We start from the raw sequence: 23,151 nt of genomic DNA on the forward strand, positions 1-23,151 counted from the left end.
AAGATTGTCCCTGTGCTAATATTTGTGCCAGTCTTCCTCTATTTTGTATGTGGAATGCTGCCACAGCATGGCTTGATGAGTGGTGTGCAGGTCTGCACCCGGGATCTGAACCCGCGAACCCTGCCACCAAAGTGGAGCCACGAACTTAACCACTTCGCCACTGGGCTGGCCCCTTAATGCCTGTACTTTTAATTTTAGTTTTCTTTTGAAAGAGATGCATCTTTAAAATGTGATTGACACCAAGAAAATGAACTCACCCTCAACCGCATAACTCTGGGTGAGATTTAATAGAATATTATTCTCAGGTGGGGACTGCAGCGAGCCAAACTCAGTGAAGAACCTCACTCTTTGCTTGATTTTGCCTATTTTTCTTCTTTCTCTTGTTCTAACCTTTAAGATTTTTATTTTTTTAAACCATTAAAATACAAATTTTCTTTTATAATTTGATCTAAGTATTAGCGTCTACTATTTCTTTACTCCACACACAGTACTTTCAGAATTTTAATTTTTTTCTTCTCTTGAGGTACCAAGGGGTGTCACTTCAAATGGCATATCCTTTTCATTCCCTTCCTGTATATCTTGCTCTGCTCTACCAAGACACATTTTTCTTTTTCACATTTAGTGTGAACTTACTCTTCCTGACTGTAGTTCTAGATCAAATTAGATCCATCACAACTGCCCCTCTTCTCTCCATGGCTTTTTTTCGCCCACCCTTGCTCAATGCAAAAACTTGAAGCAGAGCGGGAGTGAGAGAGATCCCTCCCTGGGATTCAGAGTTTTCTCTTTTTTAATTTACACTTATTTTGAAGTTTGGGCATTTTATGTGTTTGGATTATGCAAACAATTTGGATATTGTTTCTAGGGAGTTTTATTTGTTCTTCTTATTGTTCTGTGTTGCATTTACCAAAAATATTGGGAGGTGTAGATCTAGGCAGCTGCCATTTTCTTTGGCTTCCTGGAAGTCGTCTCGGAAATATTATCTTTGAAATATCTGTGTATTTTAAAGAACTATATTGCATTGATTTAGAGATGGTTCATTTCTCAGTGACTTCAGAAATATTTTTTGGTTTTAGTTTTGTTAAAAACACCATCATTCATTATTTAAACTTGTGTAACTTCAGAACAAGTTAATATTCAAAAGATTATTAGGACTACTGCTGGAAATATGATGGGCTAGCTTATTCAAACCCAACATCTTGTTCGAAATAACTATATTTTCATATAAAATATAGAATTTTTTTTCTTATAAGAATTGAAGAGCTGAAAGAGTATAAAAATCACTAGGTCAAAAGAAATTACATGAAGATTTAAAAATAAATTACATAATAATATATCTATTAAACAAAGTGAATTAGTAAGTAATCATTTACACACACACACACACTCACATCTTCAGACTCCAATGGCTTCACTCATTAATTCTATCAAACATGTAAGGAGGAAATAATACCCATTTTAAGGAAATTCATTCAGAAAATAAAGAGAAAACATTTTCCAACACATTTTATGAGGCCAGCATATCTCTGATACCCAAATGAAACAAAGAATTACAAGACAAAAAATACACCAATATCCCTCATAAACATAAGTGCAAACATTATTTACAATATATTAGCTAATCTAATATAGTGTTCTATAAAAAGGATAATGCATTATGACCAAGTGGGGTCCATCACAGGAAATCAAAGCTGGTTTCACCTTTGAAAATCTTTCAATGTAATTCACAACATTAACAGAATAAAGGAGAAAATAATATGATTCGCCAAGTAGATGCTGAAAAAGCATTTGACAAAGTTAAACATTCATTTATCATAAAAATTTCAGAAAAATAGGAACAGAAGAGAGCTTTCTCAACTCAGCAAAGAGCATTTATAAAAGATCTACATCTAACATCATGGTTAATGGTAAAGACTGAATGTTTCCACGTAACACTAGGAATAAGCTAAAACTGTTGTCCTCTCTTCTCTATATTTGGCAGAAGAGGCTAGCTATTGAAATAAGAAAAAAAAAATGAAATAAATTGTCAGCAAATTGAAAAAGAAGATAAATAAGTACTATTCATAGAAAATATGATTGTTAATACAGAAAATCCTAAAAGAAACCTCACAAAGCAAAAATACTAGAATAAGTGAGTTTAGCAAGGTCTCAGGATACAAGTTTGGTCAACATAAATCTATTTTATTTCCATATAATAGTAATAAAAATTTGGAAAGTGAAATTAATAAAAATATCATTTACAATAGCATCCCAAACTAAAATAATTAAGAATAAATTTAAGGAAAGGTGTACAAACCTCTAAACTGAAAACTTCAAAACCTTGCTCTGAGAAAGAAAAGAATATATGAATAAATGAGAGATACACCATGTTCATGGACTGGAAGAGTCAATTTCCCTAAAACTGATCTATAAATTCAATGCAATCCAAATAAACACAGGGCTCAATGCCTTCAAAATTCTGAGAAAAAGTAACTTTAAAACTAGAATTGTATACCTTACCAAACTGCCAATGAAATAGGAATGTAAAATAAAAGCATCTTCAGACGTGCAATCTCTATAAAATTTGCATTTCATGCACCCTAAGGAAATTAATAGATTATTGCTCCATCAAAATGAAGAAGAAACTGACACAGTCAAGAGGAGTCTAAAGAGATGTGAGAACTAAATGTAGTGTGGTAACCTCGATGAAATCCTGGAAATGAAAAAGGTCATTAAGTAAACACTAAGAAAATTTGAATAAAGTGTTGACTTTAGTTAATGATAACATAACGATATTGGTTTATTCACTGTAGCAAATACACCATAAGATGTTATTAATGTGGAAACTGAGTTTGGGTATATGGAAACGCTCTGTACTATGTTCTCAATTTTTCTGTAATTTATACTTTGGCTTATATATGCGAGGAAAACATTGTATGAGGATTTATGTGGACAAACAATAGAAATGACTCAAATACTATGTCACTTACATCTCAATAAAACTGGAAAAAAAGTGGCTCTAGCTCTTTTAAATAGAAAAGGAGTTAACAGAAAGAATATTGGGGATTCAGAGACTTGGTGTGAGGTTGTAAGACGAGAGTTAGAAAATAGGCAGAAAAAAGGCAACTCCAGGGGCCCAAAGCAGGATGTATTTCAGAGGAACAGTCTAGCCACCAGGCTGCCCTGATGCTGCAGGGTCCCCACCCTATTCATCACCACTGACACAGCCCCTGGACACAGCTGCAGCTACACAAATGTCCTATTGTGTTGGCATCATTTGCTCCAGATTAAAATCTCAGATAGGAGTATGGGATTGCCTGAGTCTAAGTCAGCGTGTCTGTCCTGTTTGCCAGGGAACGTGGGGAGGGAGCTGCTCTCCCTTGTGGCTTCTGTAGTGGGAGGCTGGGCACTGTATCTCACTAGGATGACACAAAGAGAATTCCCCATAAGTATGATGTGGGCCCTTGTCCATCTCCACAAAAGAAAAGTGTGTGTGCAACTGTGCTTTCATATTTATAGAAAGGAAGAATTTATATTTTCAATCTGGACAGAGGTTTAGTTACATAAAATCAAATATTAACATTTTTAGGGGGATGAGGGATTTGCGCTTTTTAAAAGAAACTTTTAATTTAAAAATAATTTTAGATTTAGATAAAACTTGCAAAGATACTGTCACAGACTAGGAGCCTCATCAAAGTGGGTTTGGAAGCAATTAACTGTTTTTCCAAGTTGTTTCTTTTCCTTTTGTATGTTAAGGAGATGTAATCACCAACCATCCTACAACTGACCAAGTGAGAAACTCAAGGGAGATGTAACCACCAGCCATCCTGAAACTGACCAAGCCTCACCACAAGAGCTATGCTCATGACCTTTGCCTTATTTTTAATGCAAAGATCTCTCCAGGAGGAGCTTAGGCCTCATTATGTGGAAGCATGTTCTCCAACTGAGCCTGTGCAAGGGACTACCCACCTCTCCCTTTTGAATATTCATTCCCCAACCCAAATAAAATTTCCCCGCTTCCCTTTGTTCGGGGACGCCATGACTGGAAATGACTCCTCATGGCCTCCTATTTGCTGCAAATACTCTTTACTTTGTGAGACAACTTACACTGGTGTAGAGTCTTATTTAACTCACCTGGAGGCGAGCCTACTTGGTTTGGTAACAACACTGCAGAGGATTCCTGTATATACTCTTCACCCTGGTTCCCCCTAAGATAAATTTCTTACATATCCATGGTACATTTCTCAAGACTAAGAAATTAACTTCAGTACAACACTGTTAATGAAAATACTGACTTTATTTGGAAAACTTCACCAGTTTTTCTATTAGTGCCATTTTTCTGTTCCTGGATCCAACTTAAGAAGCCGCATTGCATTTAGTTGATATTGTCTCCTTAGTCTCCTCTGATCTGCGACAATTTCTTAGTCCTTGTCTTTTTTTTATGACTATAACAATTTTGAAGAGTACAGATCAGATATAATATAGAACGCCCTTCTATGGCTTTATTTGATGCCTTCTTATGATTAGACTGGAAGAATAACGTGAAGTGTCTTTACCATGGCATCATATCAGGGTCTACATGATATCAACATGACATCACTGGTGATGTTAACTCTGGTCAATTGGTTAAGGTGGTGTCTGTCAGGTTTTCCCAACGTAAATTTACTGTTTTTCCTTTTCCATACTCAATTCTTTAGAATCAAGTCACTGACTTCAGGAGAAAGAAATTAAGCTATATTTCTTGGGGCGGGGATTATCTAGACATGTATTTTTGAAATTCTTCTCAAGGAAGATTTGTCCTTTCCCTAATACTTATAACAATATGGACTCATGGATATTTACTTTATTCTCTGGGTTATAATCCAATAGTACCATTATTGTTTTGCTGTAAAAGGTCCAGCTTTGGTCCTCAAGAGCTCTCAGGTTGGGTTCTATAACCTCTGACCAGGACTCCATCTTCTTTTTTTGTAAATCAATTCTTTATTTTCTGACACTATAAGATGCTTCAAGATCATTTTGTAATTTTCCTTCCCGGTCCAGCCCTAAAATGCATCATTTCTCCAAGGAGCCGTAGTTCCTATTATCAGACAATGTTATTCAGAAACCAAGATTTGGGTGCTGGATGTGTTCATTGCTCCTAGGGTCTCACTGCTTCTAGGCCCCCTCAGTGGAGAGGGGTAGGAAATTTGTGTATGTATTCAAACCCTTGTGTGTGTCTCTATCTATCTATCCACAATTATTTCTGTACCCATCTATCTTAGTATATATTTAATAGAAAAACGAGATAATGCTGTTATATCAGACTGTAATCCAGTACCATAGGGTTCATTCTAGCCTTCCTCTTTTACGTTATTTGTGACTTATTTATGTGACAATGGAAAACAGGGCTCCATTATGTACCATTTATTTACTTATTTGACCAGATATGGTAAGGTTAAAGATAAAAAGAACTGTATATAAACATTGTACTCTAGTTGCTAAATTTGTTTCTCATCCAGATATGTGTTTGCAACTCTGAAACTCTATTACATGTATACTGGGATTGACTGAATAATAATAAATTGTAGATAATAAAAATTTTGTTATACTCAAATGCCTTTTCCTGGCTGGTTTGTTTATGGTTAATAATGACGATGTTGTGGGGAGCGAGCCCCGCAGCCCCGAGAACTGCCCTGCTCGACCTGCAGGACTCAGTACAGCGGCTGCACCAGGAGGCCAAGCCCCAGCCAGAGCCGCCAAGCGCTCGGCCGCTCAGCTGCTCCGCACGCAGGGCCGGGGCGGCACCGGCACCTACTGGCCGCCTCCGGGTCCTCTCCGCCCCGGGCGCCGCACTCGGAGCCAAAAGGGAGCCCCACCTCAGCCAACCCCGAGCGGAAGGGAAGTCCCACGCCTGGGTTTCCCACTCGGAGACGCGGCCCGCAGCAGGATTTACTGCGCAGAAGTGGAGCTCCCTCTCAGCCTACCCTGAGCGCGGGAGCAGCTGGGTGCCTGCCGTGCTGGACGCAGGGGCAGCCCGGCGCCCCCTGTGCCGGGGCGCAGGCACAGACTCACCCTTCCCTTCTCCGAGGAGTATCCGAAGACCTGGCCGACCGGCAAATAAGGCGTCTGGCGGCGCCATGAGGGTCCTGCGCGAATGCTCCCTGCGCCTCCAGCAGCTGCTGAGTCCCAAGGGTCAGCAGCGAGCAGAGGATGAGGGTGGGTTCCCGGCGCTGCAGGAGAACAGGCAGCCTGAGAACCCAGGCGGGCGTCGCTGAGTCGGAGTGACAGCACGCAGGCTGCCACAGAAGATGAGCAGGGCTCAAAGGTGCGCTTGGCCCGGCCACGGCCAATGCCTTGTATAGCTCCAACTTGCGGAAGGACATAAAAGCCATTCTGGCGCGGATCAGCGCCCACAGCCAGGAGCACAGTCCAGTCCTCACCCCGGGCCCAGCCCTAACTCACAGCATCCCTGAGCTAGGCCGCCCACCAGCTGCTGGGGCCCTCGCCCTTGACACGACCGACAAGGACAAAAGTTCAGCCATCTGCCGCTCAGACTCCCTGACGACGCACGGCCGGCTGAGCCGCACACCGCCAGCCAGGGCGGAGGACCACGACGGGCTATTGCGCCGCATGGCGAGCATGCCCAAGGAGAAGGCTACATCCGCTTCCAGGGCTTCTGCAAATAGGAGAAGGCAGGTGGCCGGGGGCAGGGGAGGGCCACTCAGAGGAAGACACCTGACAGGGCAAGGTGGGCAAGTTCGTGCCCAAGATCCTGGGTACATTCAAAAGCAAGGAGTCTCCTGGCCCACCAGCCCAGGCAGGGTTACCGCACCACTGCCACCGAGAGGCAGAGCGCCTGGTCCTCATGGAACTCGGCTGAGCACAGCCAAGCTCGACTCCACTTGGGACTCTCCCATGGGTGCCCCGCCTCTCTGCCTTTGGAGCTCCAGCCTATCACTGCCCCATGCCTTACTTCCTCAGCACCCGCCTCTTCTCAGCACCTCATCTCTGGGCCCTCAGCTTCCCCTTCTTACGCATCTGCTTCCACCAACTCTTTAGGCTTCAGATCCCCTCTGGGCCTTCTTTCACCTCAGGGATCCATCTCTTTATGCCTGAGTGCCCCATTCTCTCCAGGGCCTCACGTCTCAGGTCTTCTGTGTTCTCAGAGTTCCCCTCTGCTCACGGCCTCCTGCTATGCTGCTTCTTCACTCTGCTGCCGCTTTGCTGTCTCCTGGCAGCCCCATCCTCTCTCTCGGGGCCTCCCACCTTCTCAGGGCCCGTTCTCTTTCACTTCCATCTCAGGTCGCTGGGGGCTCACTTCCTGCCCTGCTTGGATTCCCATCTCCTCCCTGCCTCTCTTCTGCCTCCCTGCACATTTCTTGGTGGCCCATCCTTTTTTTTCCCTGTGTATATCCTTTTTTCTTTTTAAATTGGGGTTACATTGGTTTATAACATTATGTAAATTTGAGGTGTACATCATTATATTTTGACATATATAGACTGGATCCGGTTCACCATCAAAACTCTAGTTTCCATCGGAAAGGGGTAAACTTTCGCCCTCCCCCCACCCCCTTCCTCTCTGGTAACCACCAATCTGTTCTTATTTATGTGTTTGTTTGTTTATCTTCAACACGTGAGTGAAGTCTACAGTAATTGTCTTTCTTGGTCTGACTTATGCTAAGGGGAGGCAGAGCTGGTTGCAGGCAGAGCTGGTTGCAGGCAGTTTGTGATGGAGTGGTGGAACCAGACCCAACGGACACCTTTCTCCAGAAACACGGTAGGGCTGGCAGCTGGCAAGGCAGGAGGGCTCAGAGGACCCCTGAGGGGCTGCCCTGTGGGTGTGAACTGGAGCTGACCTGGCCTGCTCCTGCAGCAAGGCTCTGGCCAGCACCTGGTAGGAGTGAGAACACTAGCCTTTTGGCACAGTAAAGCCTGATCTGGATGATGGTGTGAGGCCCCAGCCTCATGAAGGGTCGGGGCAGACTCCTTCACAAGTGCCATCCCCAGGCATGCCTGGAAAGAGGCTGGATGTGGAGTGCTTCTTCTTGAACAGGTGAGGGCAGGAGATGAGGTGTGGTGGTGCCTGAGTCCCAGCCCACTGCTCCAAGGGGTCCTGTCACCTCCTGAGATGGGAGTGTTCTTTGCCCTGCCCTGCAACTCCACCCTGTTCTTGGATCCTTTCCTCTTTGTCACCAACCTGCAAAGTCTGTCCAAGTTTCCCCTCTTACCTTTCTCATATCTTTTTCACTTTCAGAGAATAGCTTTGATTTGGAATAACACATTTTGGCACCAAATGTTTAGCAAGTCCCCCACTGGAGGTGCTAGCATTGTGAAATTAGTGTTTTTGCTATTTATTTAAAAAATTTTTTTTGGAGTATGAGAAATCCCAAGAGGGAAAGAATTTAAGAAACAAGGCCGCTGAGTGAAGGCAGCTGTTCTGACTCTAAGCAGCTGGGGAAAGGAGGGTTGTGGAGATTGGGAGACACTTTTGCTCCCTGACAGCTCACTCTCTGGTTATCAAAGCCACCACCCAGGTAGAGGTGACAGTAGGGACTTTTGTTCAGGTGGAAGAGATCACTGGGAAGCCAAATGAGCTGAAGTATTTCTTGGCCTTGACGTACTTGCTGATGAGTTTGTTTTCATGTGGCCTGGTGTGTCGCTGTTCTGAGCAGACTGTTCCAGGCCTGTTGCTAAGGGAGAGCCCTCACAGGAAGTGAAACATTCTGCCCATCCAGAGGGCAGGGGTTGGGAGCCCAGCCAGGGCTCTCAGAGCCCCCTGTCTGCATCCTCCCACATCTTGCTAAATAAGATATCTCATAAAATGTGATTCTGCACATTTTGGTGTTAACAATAAAACACAATGCACACACACACACACACGATTAATGATAGTGTTGTGAACTTTCACAAAGAGTAATGATGGGACACACCCTATGTTCCCTTTGTCTTTGACTGATTATAAGACCAACTAAAATTCTGGGTGTTCCAGTTTTTATTCTTAGTGGAGGAAGACTGAGAGCCTTGACTCAGGTTGGCTGAAAAAAATTCGAAGATGAATGATGTTATCATCATGGTAGAATAAGAGTTTTGTACTGTCCTCCCTGCAAAGAGAACCAATATTGACCCACAGATGAAGGAGTTTTTGTGGAAGTCAAGAAGTCCAGTGGAGAACTTCCAGCACATTGTTGGAGGAAAAAAATCCAAGATTGGATGCATTAAAAAGGGTAAGATGGGGCTGGCCCAGCGGTGCAAGTGGTTAAGTGCGCGCGCTCCGCTGCAGTGGCCCAGGGTTCACCAGTTCAGATCCCGGGCGTGCACCAACGCACCGCTTGGCAAGCCATGCTGTGGCGGCATCCCATATAAAGTGGAGGAAGATGGGCACGGATGTTAGCCCAGGGCCAGTCTTCCTCAGCAAAAAAAGAGGAGGATTGACAGATGTTAGCACAGGGCTGATCTTCCTCACCAAAAAAAAAAAAAATGGTAAGAGGAACAGTTTTACTTTACCCATGCCGTGCCTCCCCCAAGGAGGCACACCTCTGTGCCAAGAGATGTCTTCTTGGTCCGTGATTTTTCCCATTGAGGAAAGTGGGAACATGTGAGTGAATGTCTAGTTTCTGCAGCTGTGTGGGACACTGCCAAAGAGACCCACTTCTCTCTCATCTCAACCAGATTGCTAAGGTATACTGTGTGACTAAGACATGGGGAGTGTCTGGGAGAGTAGCAGATAAGGCTCTTGGAGGGTGTCAAAGGGATGGGGATCCTACTAACTCTGTCATGGACTCTATCAGGAAGCTTGCTCTTGAGCCACTTGGGATGCCCCCAACTGGCCCATGGGAACCCCCATGCTCTGTGCACCTCATCCCCACACATACCCATCCCATGCATGACGCCCTGTGTGTTCTTTCAGTGAGAGGAAGCCTTTGCAGATGGCTAGTGAGCACATGCAGAAAGGTGGCCTGACTGCAGGCCTAGGGGAAACCGTAAACGTACCTTCACCCTAGGTAAAGCAAAACGAGGCTATCAGCAACTGATTGGTTTGCTGGATTGCAAACAGGCAAGCAAGCATAAGAACTCCGCCGTAAGATGAAACAAGAAGTGTGGAGCAGGTGTAGCCAAAGAAAAAGGTCTGAGAAAGCCTCAGAATCACTAGTAGGGCCAACAGAACATAATACTCTGCTGAAACAAGTCAGAAAGACTAGAGGAGCTGACTGCTTCTTCACATATGAAGATAGCAAGAAAGTCTTCAAGGAATATGAAAAATCAATGTAACATGACACCACCAAAGAAACACAATAATTTTCCAGAAACAGATCCCAATAAATGAAGATCTGCGATTTGCCTGATAAAGAATTCAAAATAGTGTTTTAAGGAAGCTCAGTGAGCTACAAGAAAAAGCAAAAAGACAATTCAATGAAAACAATACATAAAGAAAATGAGAAGTTTAACAGAGAGATAGAAATCATAAAAAAGAATCAAACAGAAATTCTGGAGCTGAAGAATGCAATGAATGAAATGAAAAATGCAACAGAGAGCATCAGGAGCAGACTGGATCAAGCAGAAGAAGTAGAAGACAAGACATTTGAAATTATGCAGTCAGTGGATAACAAAGAAAAAAAATGAAGAGAGTGAAGAAAGCCCACATGAACTAGGGGATACCATTAAGAGAACTATTGTAGACATTTTTGGAGTCTCAGAAGGAGAAGGATGGAGAAAGGGGCAGAAAGCTTATTTAAAGGAATAAGGGCTGAGAGCTTCCCACATCTGGGAGAGATTTGGATATCGAACTTCACACAGTTAATAGGTCATCCTACTATTTCAACCCAAAACTGTCTTCTTCAAGACACGTTATAATTACGCTAAAATCAAAGACAAAGAGAGAATTTTAAAAGCAGCTGGAAGAAAAATAATCCTTACATACTAGGGAACCCCCGTTAGGCTATCAGCACATTTCTCAGGAGAAACCGTACAACCCAGGAGAGAGTGGGATGATAGACTCAAAGTGCTGAAAGAAAAAAACACCCTTCCAAACAAGAATACTTTACCCAACCAAATTGTCTTGCAGAAATGAATGCAAGATAAAGACTTTCCCAAACAAACAAATTCTGAGGGAATTCATTGGCAGTAGACCTGCTTTACAGGAGATGCTGAAAGGAGTTCTTTAAACTGAAACAAAAGGATGCTAATTAGTAACATGAAAATGTGAGAAAATATACAACACATTGCTAAATATAAATATATAGTCAAATTCAGAATACTCTAATACTGTAACATGGTGGTGTGTTAACAACCTAACTCTAGTAAAGGTTAAAGAACAAAAGGACTAAAAATAACTATAGCTACATCATTTCTTAATGGATATATAATATACAAAGAGGTAAATTTTGACATCAAAAACATAAATTGTGGAGAGTAAAAGGGTAGAGGTTTTGTTTCTTTATTGAGGTAACATTGGTTTATAACATTATATAAATTTCAGGTGTACATCACTATATTTTGGCTTCTGTATAGACTACATTGTTTTCACCACCAAAAGTCTAGTTTCCATCTGTCACTGTACAAATGTCCCTCTTTACCCCTTTTGCCCTCTCCACATCCCCCTTCCCCTCTGGTAACCACCAATCTGTTCTCTGTATCTATGTTTTTGTTGTTGTTTTATCTTGCACATATGAGTGAGATCATGTGGTATTTGTCTTTCTCGGTCTGACTTATTTCACTTAGCATAATACCCTCAAAGTCCATCCATGTTGTCATAAATGGCAAGATCCCAGCTTTTTTATGCCAGGGTAGTATTCCTGTGTGTGTGTGTGTGTGTGAGTGTGTGTGTGTGTGTGTATCCATTCATCTGTCAATGGGCACTTAGGTGGTTTCTAAGTCTTGGCTTTTGTATATAATGCTGCAACAAACATAGGGGCATGTATATCTTTTCAAATTAGTGTTTTAATGTTCTTTGGATAAATATACAGAAGTAGAATAGCTGGATCATATGGTAGTTCTACTTTTAAGTTTTTGAGGACTCTCCATACTGTTTTCCATAGTGGCTGCACCAGTTTACATTCCCACCAGCAGTGTATGAGGGTTCTCTTTTCTCCACATCCTCTCCAATGCTTGTTATTTCTTGTCTTTTTAATAATAGCCGTTACAATGGGCATGAGGTAATATTTCATTGTGGTTTTGATTTCCATTTCTCTACTAATTAGTGATGTTGAACATCTTTTCATTGACTGTTGGCCATTTGTATATCTTTGGAAAAAATGTCAGTTGAGATCCCCTGACCATTTTTTAATCAGTTTCATTGTTTTTTTGTTGTTGAGTTGAATGAGTTCTCTATATATTTTGGATATTAAGGGTAGAGTTTTTATACGTGATAGAAGTTAAATTGTTATCACGTTAATTGTTATCACTGCTATGTCTATAAGATATTTTATATAAATCTTCTGGTAACCACAAAGAAAAGCCTACAGTAGATACAAAAAGATGAAGAGAAGGGAATCAAAGCTTATCCTTATAAAAATCATCAAGTCACAAAGGAAGACAGCAAAAGAGGAAGGAAGGAGCAAGGGAACTACAAAACAGTTATAAAATAATTAAGATGGCATTAATAAGTCCTCACTTATCAATAATTACTTTTTCTTTTTTTTTTTTTTTGAGGAAGATCAACCCTGAGCTAACATCCATTCTAATCCTCCTCTTTTTGCTGAGGAAGACCAGCTCTGAGCTAACATCTATTGCCCATCCTCCTCCTTTCCCCCCCCCCCAAAGCCCCAGTAGATAGTTGTATGCCATAATTGCACATCCTTCTAGTTGCTGTATGTGGGACATGGCCTCAGCGTGGCCAGAGAAGCGGTGCCTCGGTGCACATCCGAGATCCGAACCCGGGCCGCCAGCAGTGGAGTGCGCGCACTCAACCGCCAAGCCACGGGACTGGCCCTCAATAATTACTTTAAATGTAGATGATTTAAATTCTCCAATCAAAAGGCATAGAGTGGCTGAATGGATTGAAATAAGAGCAACAACAAAAAACAAGGACAAGACCCAACTATATACTGCCTGCAAGAGACTAGCTTTAAGAACACACGTAGACTGAGAGTGAGGTGATGGAAAAAGACATTCTGTTCAAGTGGAAACCAAAAAACAGCAGGGGTAACTATACTTAGACAAAATAGACTTTAATTAAACAGCTGTAACAAGAGAAAAAGAAGGTAATGATATCCAGATTATGATATAATGACGAAGAGGAACCATTACAACTTGATACCACAGTAATATAAAAGATCATAAGAGACTACCACAAACAAACAAATTGGATAACTTAGAAGAAATGGATAAATTCCTAGAAACATACAACCTACCAAGTCTGAATCATTAAGAAATAGATAATCTGAACAGACCAAGAAGTAAGAAGAGTGAATCAATAATCACCATCTTTCCAACACAGAAAAGCCCAGGACCAGATGGTTTCACTGGTGAATTCTATCAAACATTTAAAGAATAATTAATGCCAAACCTTCTCAAATTCTTCCAAAATTGAAGAGAGGAAACACTCTCAAACTCATTTTATGAGGCCAGAATTACCCCCACATCAATGCCAGGTAAGGACACCACAGGCCAGTATCTTTGATGAATATAGATGCAAAATTTCTCAAGAAAATTCTAGCAAATTGAATTCAACAGCACATTAAAAGGATCATACACCCTAATCAGTGAGATTTATCCATGGGATGCAAGAATGGTTCAACATACACCAATCAATAAATGTGATACACCAGATTAATAGCATGAAAGATAAAAAATCATATTATCATCTCAATAGATGCAGAAAAAGCATTTGACAAATTTCAACATCCCTTCATGATTAAGAAAGGACAGGGAATGGTTAGCAGAGGGGTATGACAGAATTTTGGGGGTGATGGAAATGCTCTAGATCTTGATTATGGTGGTAGTTACATGGCTGTATTATTTTTTGAAAGTCACTGAATGGTACTTTTAAAATGGATGCATATTATTGTATCCAAATTATACCACAATAAAATTGATTTTAAAAGAGAAAATTGTGAAAAGAACCAGTTTCAACTGTGATTTTCTAGCCTCTGCCCCTGAAACATTTCCATAAATAAAACAAGTTTAGTTTTGCATTAAACAACAACCTAGTAATTTTTAAATTACTGTGGAAAATTGAATAAAAGTGGGTTGTAAAAAATGGAATACAACTCAGCAATAAAAGGAATGGACCATTGATACGTGCAACAATTGGGATGGACTTAAGGGCGTCAAGCTTAGCGAAAAAAGCCAATTTCAGAGGTTTTATATTGTATAGTTTCATTTGTTGTCTTCCAAATAACCCAGCTATAGAGATGGAGAACATATTTGTGGCTGCCAGAAGACGGAGATGAAGGTGGGAGGGGATGAGTGTAACTACAAAGGAGTGGTATAAGGGAGTCCTTTATGGTAGTGGAACAGTTCTGTATCATGACTGTGATGGTAGTTACATAAATCTATACAGGTTATCAAATCACATTGATCTACACACACACACAGATGCACACAACACAGTGTATGTAAAACTGTTGAAAACTGAATAACTTCTGTGGTCCTGTATCCTGTTAACACTATTAAACTAATGTCAATTTTCTGGTTTTGTTATTGTAGTACAGTTGTTGAAGATGTCACCATGGTAGGAAGCTGGGTGGAGTTCAAGGGACTCCACACATTTTTTTGCGACTTCCTGTGAATCTATAGTAATTTCAAAATAAAAAGAAATAGATTCCTTCTCACAAGCATGGTCATAAGTTTATACATATCTGGGAATTCTAAAGTCATATTTTCTTAAAGTGGAAGCTTATTAATAGTGATTTTTCTTATAGATTTGATTTTAAGCTATTAAGAGCAAAGACATATTGAGTCAGAACAACCCAAGTTAATTAAATTTTGATGAAATAATGGATCATTCTTATACAAACATTTCCTGACTTATGATGGTTCGACTTAACGATTTTTCAACTCTACAATGTTTTGAATGTGATATACACTCAGTAGAAACCGTACTTTAAATTTTGAATTTTGATTTTTTTCTGGGCCAGCAATATGCGGTATGATACTCTCTTGAGATGTTGGGCGGCGACAGCGAGCCACAGCTCCCAGTCAGCCACGCGATCACGAGGGTAAACAACTGACACATTTCTGTACCCATACAATCATTCTGTTTTTCACTTTCACACAGTATTCAATAAGTAATACGAGATACTCAATACTTTATTACAACATAGCTTTATGTTAGATGATTTTGCCCAACTGTAGGCTAATGTAAGTGTTCTGAGCAGTTTTATGGTAGGTTAGGCTAAGCTATGATGTTTGATAGGTTAGGCGCATTTTTTACTTATATTTTCAACTTACAATGGGTTTATCAGGACACAAACCCATCATAAGTCAAGAAAGATCTGTATTAAATACCTTTTTTTAAACAATAATCTCTGAAATCAATTAAAAAAATCCTTTTGTTTATGTTTACAAAATCTGCATAAACACTGATTGTTTAAGGGGGCTCAAATATTAAAAAGGGGCGTAATAAATAAACTTTACTAAAATGTTCATAAATCTGTATGAACATAAATCCTTAAAACTAATATGTTACCTAGAATTATAATTAGTGAAATTTTCAATAGCATTAAGAATTTGCATCTTTATAGGGAACAGCAGAGGATCCTTTCTCCTATGCTCTGGGGGATATATAATCCCTGATGGGAAATCAATACTTACTGTCACGATTAGAGTGTAGACAGAGACATCAATTTCTTCCCTGCAGATCTTATCATGATGATCCTAGGGGAGATCTATGACTGGATTTCTAATCAGGTCCAAAAGAATTATAAGCCTTAAGCAAATACCATGTCTCTATGACATGGGGGCTCAAGTGTCAAGTCTGTGGTTTCCCTTCATACTCTCTTAGTAAATTTATAACTATAAATTGATCTGCAACTCAGAATGACTCCTGAAATATTCAGACTGTGAGATCTATGCTTTGACTCTTTTGCTAATAAAAGAAGAAGAGTCTGTGACTACATCGCCTCAGCTTTGATATTGCAAAAGCCAGTTCTTCTTCCAGGACAGTGGAGGTGAAACACAGGTAAAGTGTCAGCGCTGAGTTCTCTCAATGGAAGAAGAGTGAGTTGATCAAATTTCTATTTTTCTCTCACTCTCTCTGTTGCTGAAAAGTGAGGAAAAGTGTTTATATTGAACAACAAGAAACTCAAAGATATGGAGCTCTGACTCTAATGCCTGCATTATTCTCAGCATACCTCTCTGTGCTGGTGTCAGCCTCAGTCTGGTAGCAAGACAGCTATAGCAGTACCAACTGACACATCCAGAATATAGCAACATTAGAGGAAGGTGATATTTGTCTCTTTCTTAAGAAAAAGTTTTTCAGTGAAATACATTATACAGATAGAAGAATTTATATAGGTGTACAGCTTGATACATTTTCATAAATTTAACTAATTTAATCAGCACCCAAAATAATTATGTTTCTGTTTCATGCCATCCTACAACACCTGGGAAAGCACATCCACCTTCCTTTATTCATTCTCTGTACATCAAGAATGGAACAGAGGAGAAAAATGTGTAGAAACACTAGAGTGTATAAATTAGTTATAATTAGTTAGTTATAAATCATAGCCTACCAAGGCTTTCCTCAATACCTGCTATCAATTATTGACTTCATGGAGTCTTGTAGTAGGGTATCTGAAAACCCTATAGACTATTAGGGACACCCTTCTAAAAAGCAGAACATCAGTATGGTCTCTGCCCTAGGGGAATCCTCTTTCTTAATGGTCATCACAAGGGAACTGAGGTTTCTAGTAGGGTAATGGAAACATGACAAGGAACTAGGAAGTGAAGGATCAGATGAATAGGAGGGAGAGATGGGGAATACATTCCCACTACTGAAACTCATCATCAGGTAGGTTTGTTCCTCAGCCACTCCATCCTTCTATCTTCTAGTAAAGACAGGAGGAGTTGTTTGTCTCATGCAGCTCATGCAATAAAAGATAGAGTGATTTAAATGTTGAAGGGTGTGTGTGGCAGTGCATTCAGACCCTGTAAGGCAAAGGAGCTATTTCTGCCGGTTTGAGTCCCCTTCTCATAAATAAAAGTTTGTAAGAACAAAGCTGGAATCTCTATTAATGGAATTTTCTTCTGTTCTCACAGATTTCCAAAGTTGAGAATGCTGGCTAGAAATGACTCATTAGTGACTGAATTTATTCTTGCTGGATTAACAGACTGTTCAGAGCTCCAGAAACCCCTCCTTTTCTTGTTTCTAATGATCTACATTATCACCATGGTGGGCAACCTTGGCTTGATCACTCTTATTAGTCTAAATTCTCACCTCCACAACCCCATGTACTATTTCCTCTTCAACCTATCTTTCATTGATCTCTGTTACTCTTCTGTTTTCACTCCCAAGATGCTGATGAACTTTGTATCAAAGAAGAATATCATCTCCTATGTCGGGTGCATGACTCAGCTCTTCTTCTTTCTCTTTTTTGTCATCTCTGAATGCTATATGTTGACCTCAATGGCTTATGATCGCTATGTGGCCATTTGTAATCCATTGATGTACAAGGTCACCATGTCCCATCAGGTGTGTTTTGTGCTAACTTTTGCTGCATATTTGATGGGATCTGCTGGAGCCATTGCCCACACAGGGTGCATGCTTAGACTAACTTTCTGCAATGTTAATATCATCAACCATTACTTGTGTGACATCCTCCCACTCCTCCAACTCTCTTGCACCAGCACCTATGTCAATGAGATAGTAGTTCTCATTGTTGTGGGTATTAATATCACAGTACCCAGTTTTACCATCCTAATTTCTTATGTCTTTATCATCACTAGCATTCTTCATATCAAATCCACCAAAGGAAGATCAAAAGCCTTCAGAAACTGTAGCTCCCACATCATTGCTCTTTCTCTCTTTTTTGGATCAGCAGCATTCATGTATCTTAAATATTCTTCTCCTGGATCTATGGAGCAGGGAAAAGTTTCTTCTGTTTTCTATACTAATGTGGGGCCCATGCTCAATCCCTTGATCTACAGTTTTAGGAACAGGGATGTCAAATTTGCACTGAAGGGATCCCTGATTAAAATCCAGAGGAGAAACACATTCTGACTAGAAGGAGGACTAATGTAGAGACATTCGATTTTCGAATTCAATTTTCATTAGTGTTTTTCAAGATGAGATTTTTCCATAACTATGTCGCTTCTACAGATTGTGTTATGTGTGGTTTAATAGACTTCTCATAATTTACCTTATAGCTGATCTTGTCTCATTTTTTGCCTGTGTATCTCTTGTACTTCTTACCAGTTTATTAAATAATTAGTAACATGTTTATAAAAGGAATAAATATACTGACCTATTTTTTCATATTTTTTTCATACTCCTTCTGTACCCTGGGTTATTCCTAATCTGGACAAATATGATGAGATTCATAAGTCACAGAAAGTTATCATTACAGCCTGTTCACCTATGCACAGTGCCAAATACTATAGAAGCATTCTCGTTCTTATCAATATTATTACTGATACAGGCAACAGGATTCAGTGAAATGTCTTCATTACAAATTGTGTATATAGCTTAAAGTATAGTATTTGTAAGTATAACAAAGTACCAGAATTGATGGCTTACAAACAACAGAAATTTATTTCTCACAGTTCTGGAGGCTGGAAGTCCAAGATCAAGGTGTCAGCATGAATGGGTGAAGGTCCTCTTCTGGGTCACACACTTCTCATTATAGCCTCACACGTTGGAACGAGTCAGTGATCTCTATGGAGTCTCCTTTGTAAGGCGATAATCCCATTCATGAGGGTTCCATCCTCATGACTTCAATACCTCCTACAGGGTCCACCTCCTAATATCAACAACTTTGGGAGTTGGGATTTCAAGATTTGACTATAGCACCTTGTCTCACCAATAAGATAATAAACATATGTAAAGCAGATGCTGGTTTCTATAATTTCCTTATTTCTCCAATGCTTTTCCCATTTGTATATTTAGAATGTCAGATATATTTGAAAGACAAGAATTGCTTGTTGAATTGTATTATCTTGTTTGAATAACAACAGCAATAATATTTGTATAAATAACAATTAATAAAATATAATAATAAATAACAACAATAATAAATAAATCAGAAAAAACTTTGAGCTACAATTTGTTTTGGGGGGAGGACTGTGGCAGCCATAGACCTGCTCCTCAGCTCCCCTTCAGGAGAATCAGCTATGGGGAGCATCACTGATAAAAGTCTATGGCTGATACTCCTTTGGATCCACCATAGTGTTCAGACAGAGTCCATGCTTACTCTGAGATGTCCCCACCCAATGGATTAGCATGGTGGGTCATACAGGAGCTTTCCATTTTCTATGTAACATGGCTCTTTTCTGATATGCAATCTTTCTTTAGGGAATCTTATCCTTCTGACTAAGACTTTTTAGAACTGCATTGTGGTCTGTGATTTTCCTACCCAATCCTCCCTTCTCTCTCTCCTTTCTTAGGTGTCAGACTTTCATCTGGGTCTGGAGACCTTTATAACTGGCTTCTACTCCCTCCTATTTTATCCTTCACAGATATTTTCCACAATAAATATTACAAGTCTAATTACAAGTCTAATCATTTCTTGGCAGCTGCTTCTTGGGGAATCCTAAATGACACAAGACTTACATAACTGATTTTAAAACTTAGTATAAAGCTCTGATAATGAAGACAGATTGGTTTTGTTATAAAACTAGACAAATCATGGTACAGAATAGAAGATTCAGAAACAAATCCTCACTTAATAGTCAATCGTTTTTTAACCAAGCAACAAAGTAATTCCATAGGAAAAGGAAAATCTTTTAAGGAATTGATGCTGGGAATATTAACTATTTATGAGAAAGCAATTAAATTTTATCTCTACTTCACAGTACATACAAAAGTTAATTTTAAATGGATCAAAACCATATACACAAATATGAGTCTTCTAGAAGAAAACATCGGAAAATATGTTGGTGTAGGCACAGATTTCTTAGACATATTCTGGAAAGCACTAAAGCCCAAAGAAGAAAAACGTAAAATAAACTTTATTAAATTTAGAACATCTATTTATCAAAAAAAATTCATAGACAAGTCACAGAGTTGAAGAGTATTTTCAGTACATATATTTGATAAAGATATTATATACAGAATATAGAATAACTTAAAAATTAAAAGATACCTCAATAATAAAAAGACCATTTCTTAAATGGTCAAATGATTTGAAAGACAAATCCCAAAGGAAAGTGTGCTAACGGCCAAAAGCACATGAAAATGTGCGTAACCTGTGGCAGCCCCCTTAGATGTGTAGTCAGTAGGTGGACAACACTCCCTTATCAGCTGTACCATCCTCTCTCACTTCATTGACTGGGCTGTGCCCCTTGAGTGGTTCAAGCAGATGTGAGGCCTTCTTGTTGGTCTCCCTCCATGTTGGACCCTGCAGCCTCTGGGTGGAGCCTCTAGTTCAGAGGTCCAAGCACCAGCTGTGGGGCACCTCCAAACCCTCCATTAATCCCAGCACCAATCCTATAGAGCTTCTCCTCTGAGATTCTAGAATCTGGGTATGGTTCTTCCTCTTTCTATTTGTTCCACCAGTCCTGGGAGTGGTAGCTATTTTATTAGTCCTTATATTTTTATGAGGCAACTTTTTGCACTTTCCTCCTGGCAATATATCTGTAGAACCAATTCTCTGTTGCAAAAATCCTCTGTAGGAAGCACATAGTATGCCATTTCTTTTTCTGATTAGACCTTGTCAGATACAGGAAACATATTTTAAGTGATTTTGATGGACCAACTTGCCCACCTCATAAGACGTAATCTTGTCTAATCTGTACATGCTAAACTCTGATGACAGTGATTAGACAGAAACAGTCAGTTGACTATAATCTTTTCCACCAAAACTATTTTTAACAATTTTCTTTTCTTCCTGGAGTTACTGAACTGGTAAGATTAAATCTAGAGATTCTGGTAGTCCTATTTTCACTACAATGGAAGAGCTCATCTGAGATTAAAACCAGATAGAATCAAGCAGTACAAAAAGTGGGAAGAGAGACACACTCCCACGAATGATCAGCCCTATCCAGTCAAATAAGAAGCCATTTATTTCCTTGACTTACCAGTTTCATGAACTTTGCTGGTGTAGGCTGGTTTATCTAGGCAAGTTTGACTTGGAGTCCTGTCACTTAAATTGAAATAATCCTGAATGTACCCCGTGCAAAACTGTGTGATAGCACATACCACCCAATCTGCATACAGTGTAGTGATTAAATAAATCACTTTTGGATTCATAGACACCTAAGTATGAATCTTGCTCTGCCAGTAGCTATTTTGACCTCATAACAACCAATTAAGCCCTCCCAGCTTTGGGATTTTTGTATATGAGACAAAGTTGTGTGATTTAAAGGGTGGTAGTAAGGGTGACACGAGGGAAGGTGTATAAAGAATTTAGCATTGGCTGACGACAACTAATAGCAGTACAAATCTCAGTTCTCTCTCTAGTTATACTGAGGAATTGTAGGGGAAGGCCTGTATCTCATTTTATGTGTGTTCACTGTGTCTCTCAGTCTAAATGCCCAATAATGTTCATTGGATGAAATGAATCAGTATAATCTCTACAATAAAGAGAGAGTCTATTGATGGAGTTTTAGGCTTCATGCACCATCTATTCAGAGTAGAATAGAATTACTTAAGACCTGGAGCTTTCTTTGCCAGGGTCCAGGTTCCTGCTGACTTAGTGTGCTCCTTGGCATCATCCTAGAAATAAAACAAAGGACTCTGGTTAAAAATGGCAAATTTAATGTAGGCAACATGTCTTTATTTATTCCTGCAGAGATTAAAAAAATGGCATTAATTCACAAGGACCAAAAAACAAAAAACATAGAGTCACAAACAACCACAAAATTTTGAAAGCTAGAAAGTAGATAAATGAGCAGTATTTGATGTGGCATACTCATAGTGTCTGACGTTACAATAGAACTGTGGAAACCAAGAAAATAATCATTTACGCAGTGTTATCTCTCATAAAGCCAGAATTTTGTGGCACCAAATATCTTTGAAAGAAGCCCTAAAGGTGAAGACAGAACAAATGGAATGCTGAAAAGTCTCTTTAAGAAGTAGTTAGATCTTCAGATCACCTCTATCTCTCTGTGCAGCCAGATGACTGCCTCCATTATCACCCAGTAAAAGACTAGACATTTATTCATTAAAGAAAGTAAAACAGAGTCTCTGATTTAGGAGACTTTATGCACATTTAAGGGAGTTTCCCATACTGAAAAGAAGGCAAGAGAGTGGAAATTTCACCTAATGAATGTTGATATCATTAGCCTACTTCCTCCTCTCAGCTCAGAGAATGTTGAAAACTAGGATTATATCTTTCAGGAATATTGGAACATTCTTTTCTGGCTAACCAAATCAGCACATGACAAAAGACCTATTGGTATTACCACTAAGAGTTCCCCCATTGAAATGGGACATTATACAATGAAGCCCACAGTTGGCAAACACTAAGCCCTCACATGGGGATGTTAGTCAGCTTTTTAGAACCCCACTCCTAAATATTAATACAGGAGCGAGTATGCTGAGACATTTAAAGAGAACCTCTAATGTAAAATATACAACGTGAACAAACAGAAATAATTTGAAGGAAAGAGACAATTCAAGAGAAGAAACTTCAGAAAAAAAATTTATAAGAGAACAAAATATACCCTTGAACATTAGCAATGATAGAAAAAAGAAAAAAATCAATAGAAGTCCTGGAAGAAAAAGTTGAAATTATCTCCCAGACAGTAGAGTAAAAGAATGAAACATAGAAGAGAAAATACAGCAAAAAAGAGGAAATTCAAGATTTCAGCATCTGAATGATAAAAATTCCAGAAAGACAACAGAAAGTGGAGTGGGGATGAAATAATCATTTGTATAATTTAAGAAATGTTTTCCAGAACTGAACGACTTGAGTTTCCTGAATCAGACACATATCAAGATACAATATTGTCAATGTTCAAAATAATGGAAACAAATATAAGATCTTAAAAGCTTCTAAAATTGAGGAAAAGTAACCAGTTTTCATAAAAAGTATCAAGAATCAGGGAGGTATTGAGCTTCTTAAGATTGCATCAATGACATTAAAATTTTGAGTGAAA

At 39.6% G+C, this 23,151-nt stretch overlaps 1 protein-coding gene across 2 annotated transcripts; it reads left to right on the forward strand.

The window, feature by feature from the left end:
* The first annotated feature begins 10,177 nt into the window (after window positions 1–10,177).
* Window positions 10,178–18,115, forward strand: LOC131407835 (olfactory receptor 8B3-like). 2 transcript variants are annotated; one of them, XM_058544439.1, is made up of 2 exons: window positions 10,178–10,194; window positions 17,170–18,115. In XM_058544439.1, exons 1-2 carry the CDS (start codon window positions 10,178–10,180, stop codon window positions 18,113–18,115), a joined length of 963 nt encoding a protein of 320 aa, XP_058400422.1. The 2 variants fall into 2 exon arrangements, with proteins under 2 accessions (XP_058400422.1, XP_058400424.1); XM_058544441.1 differs by lacking the exon at window positions 10,178–10,194 and having other exon boundaries at window positions 17,148–18,115.
* Window positions 18,116–23,151: the final 5,036 nt, after the last annotated feature.

The sequence above is a fragment of the Diceros bicornis genome, chromosome 7 (genome assembly GCF_020826845.1).
Source record: "Diceros bicornis minor isolate mBicDic1 chromosome 7, mDicBic1.mat.cur, whole genome shotgun sequence".
Taxonomy (NCBI): Eukaryota; Metazoa; Chordata; class Mammalia; order Perissodactyla; family Rhinocerotidae; genus Diceros; species Diceros bicornis.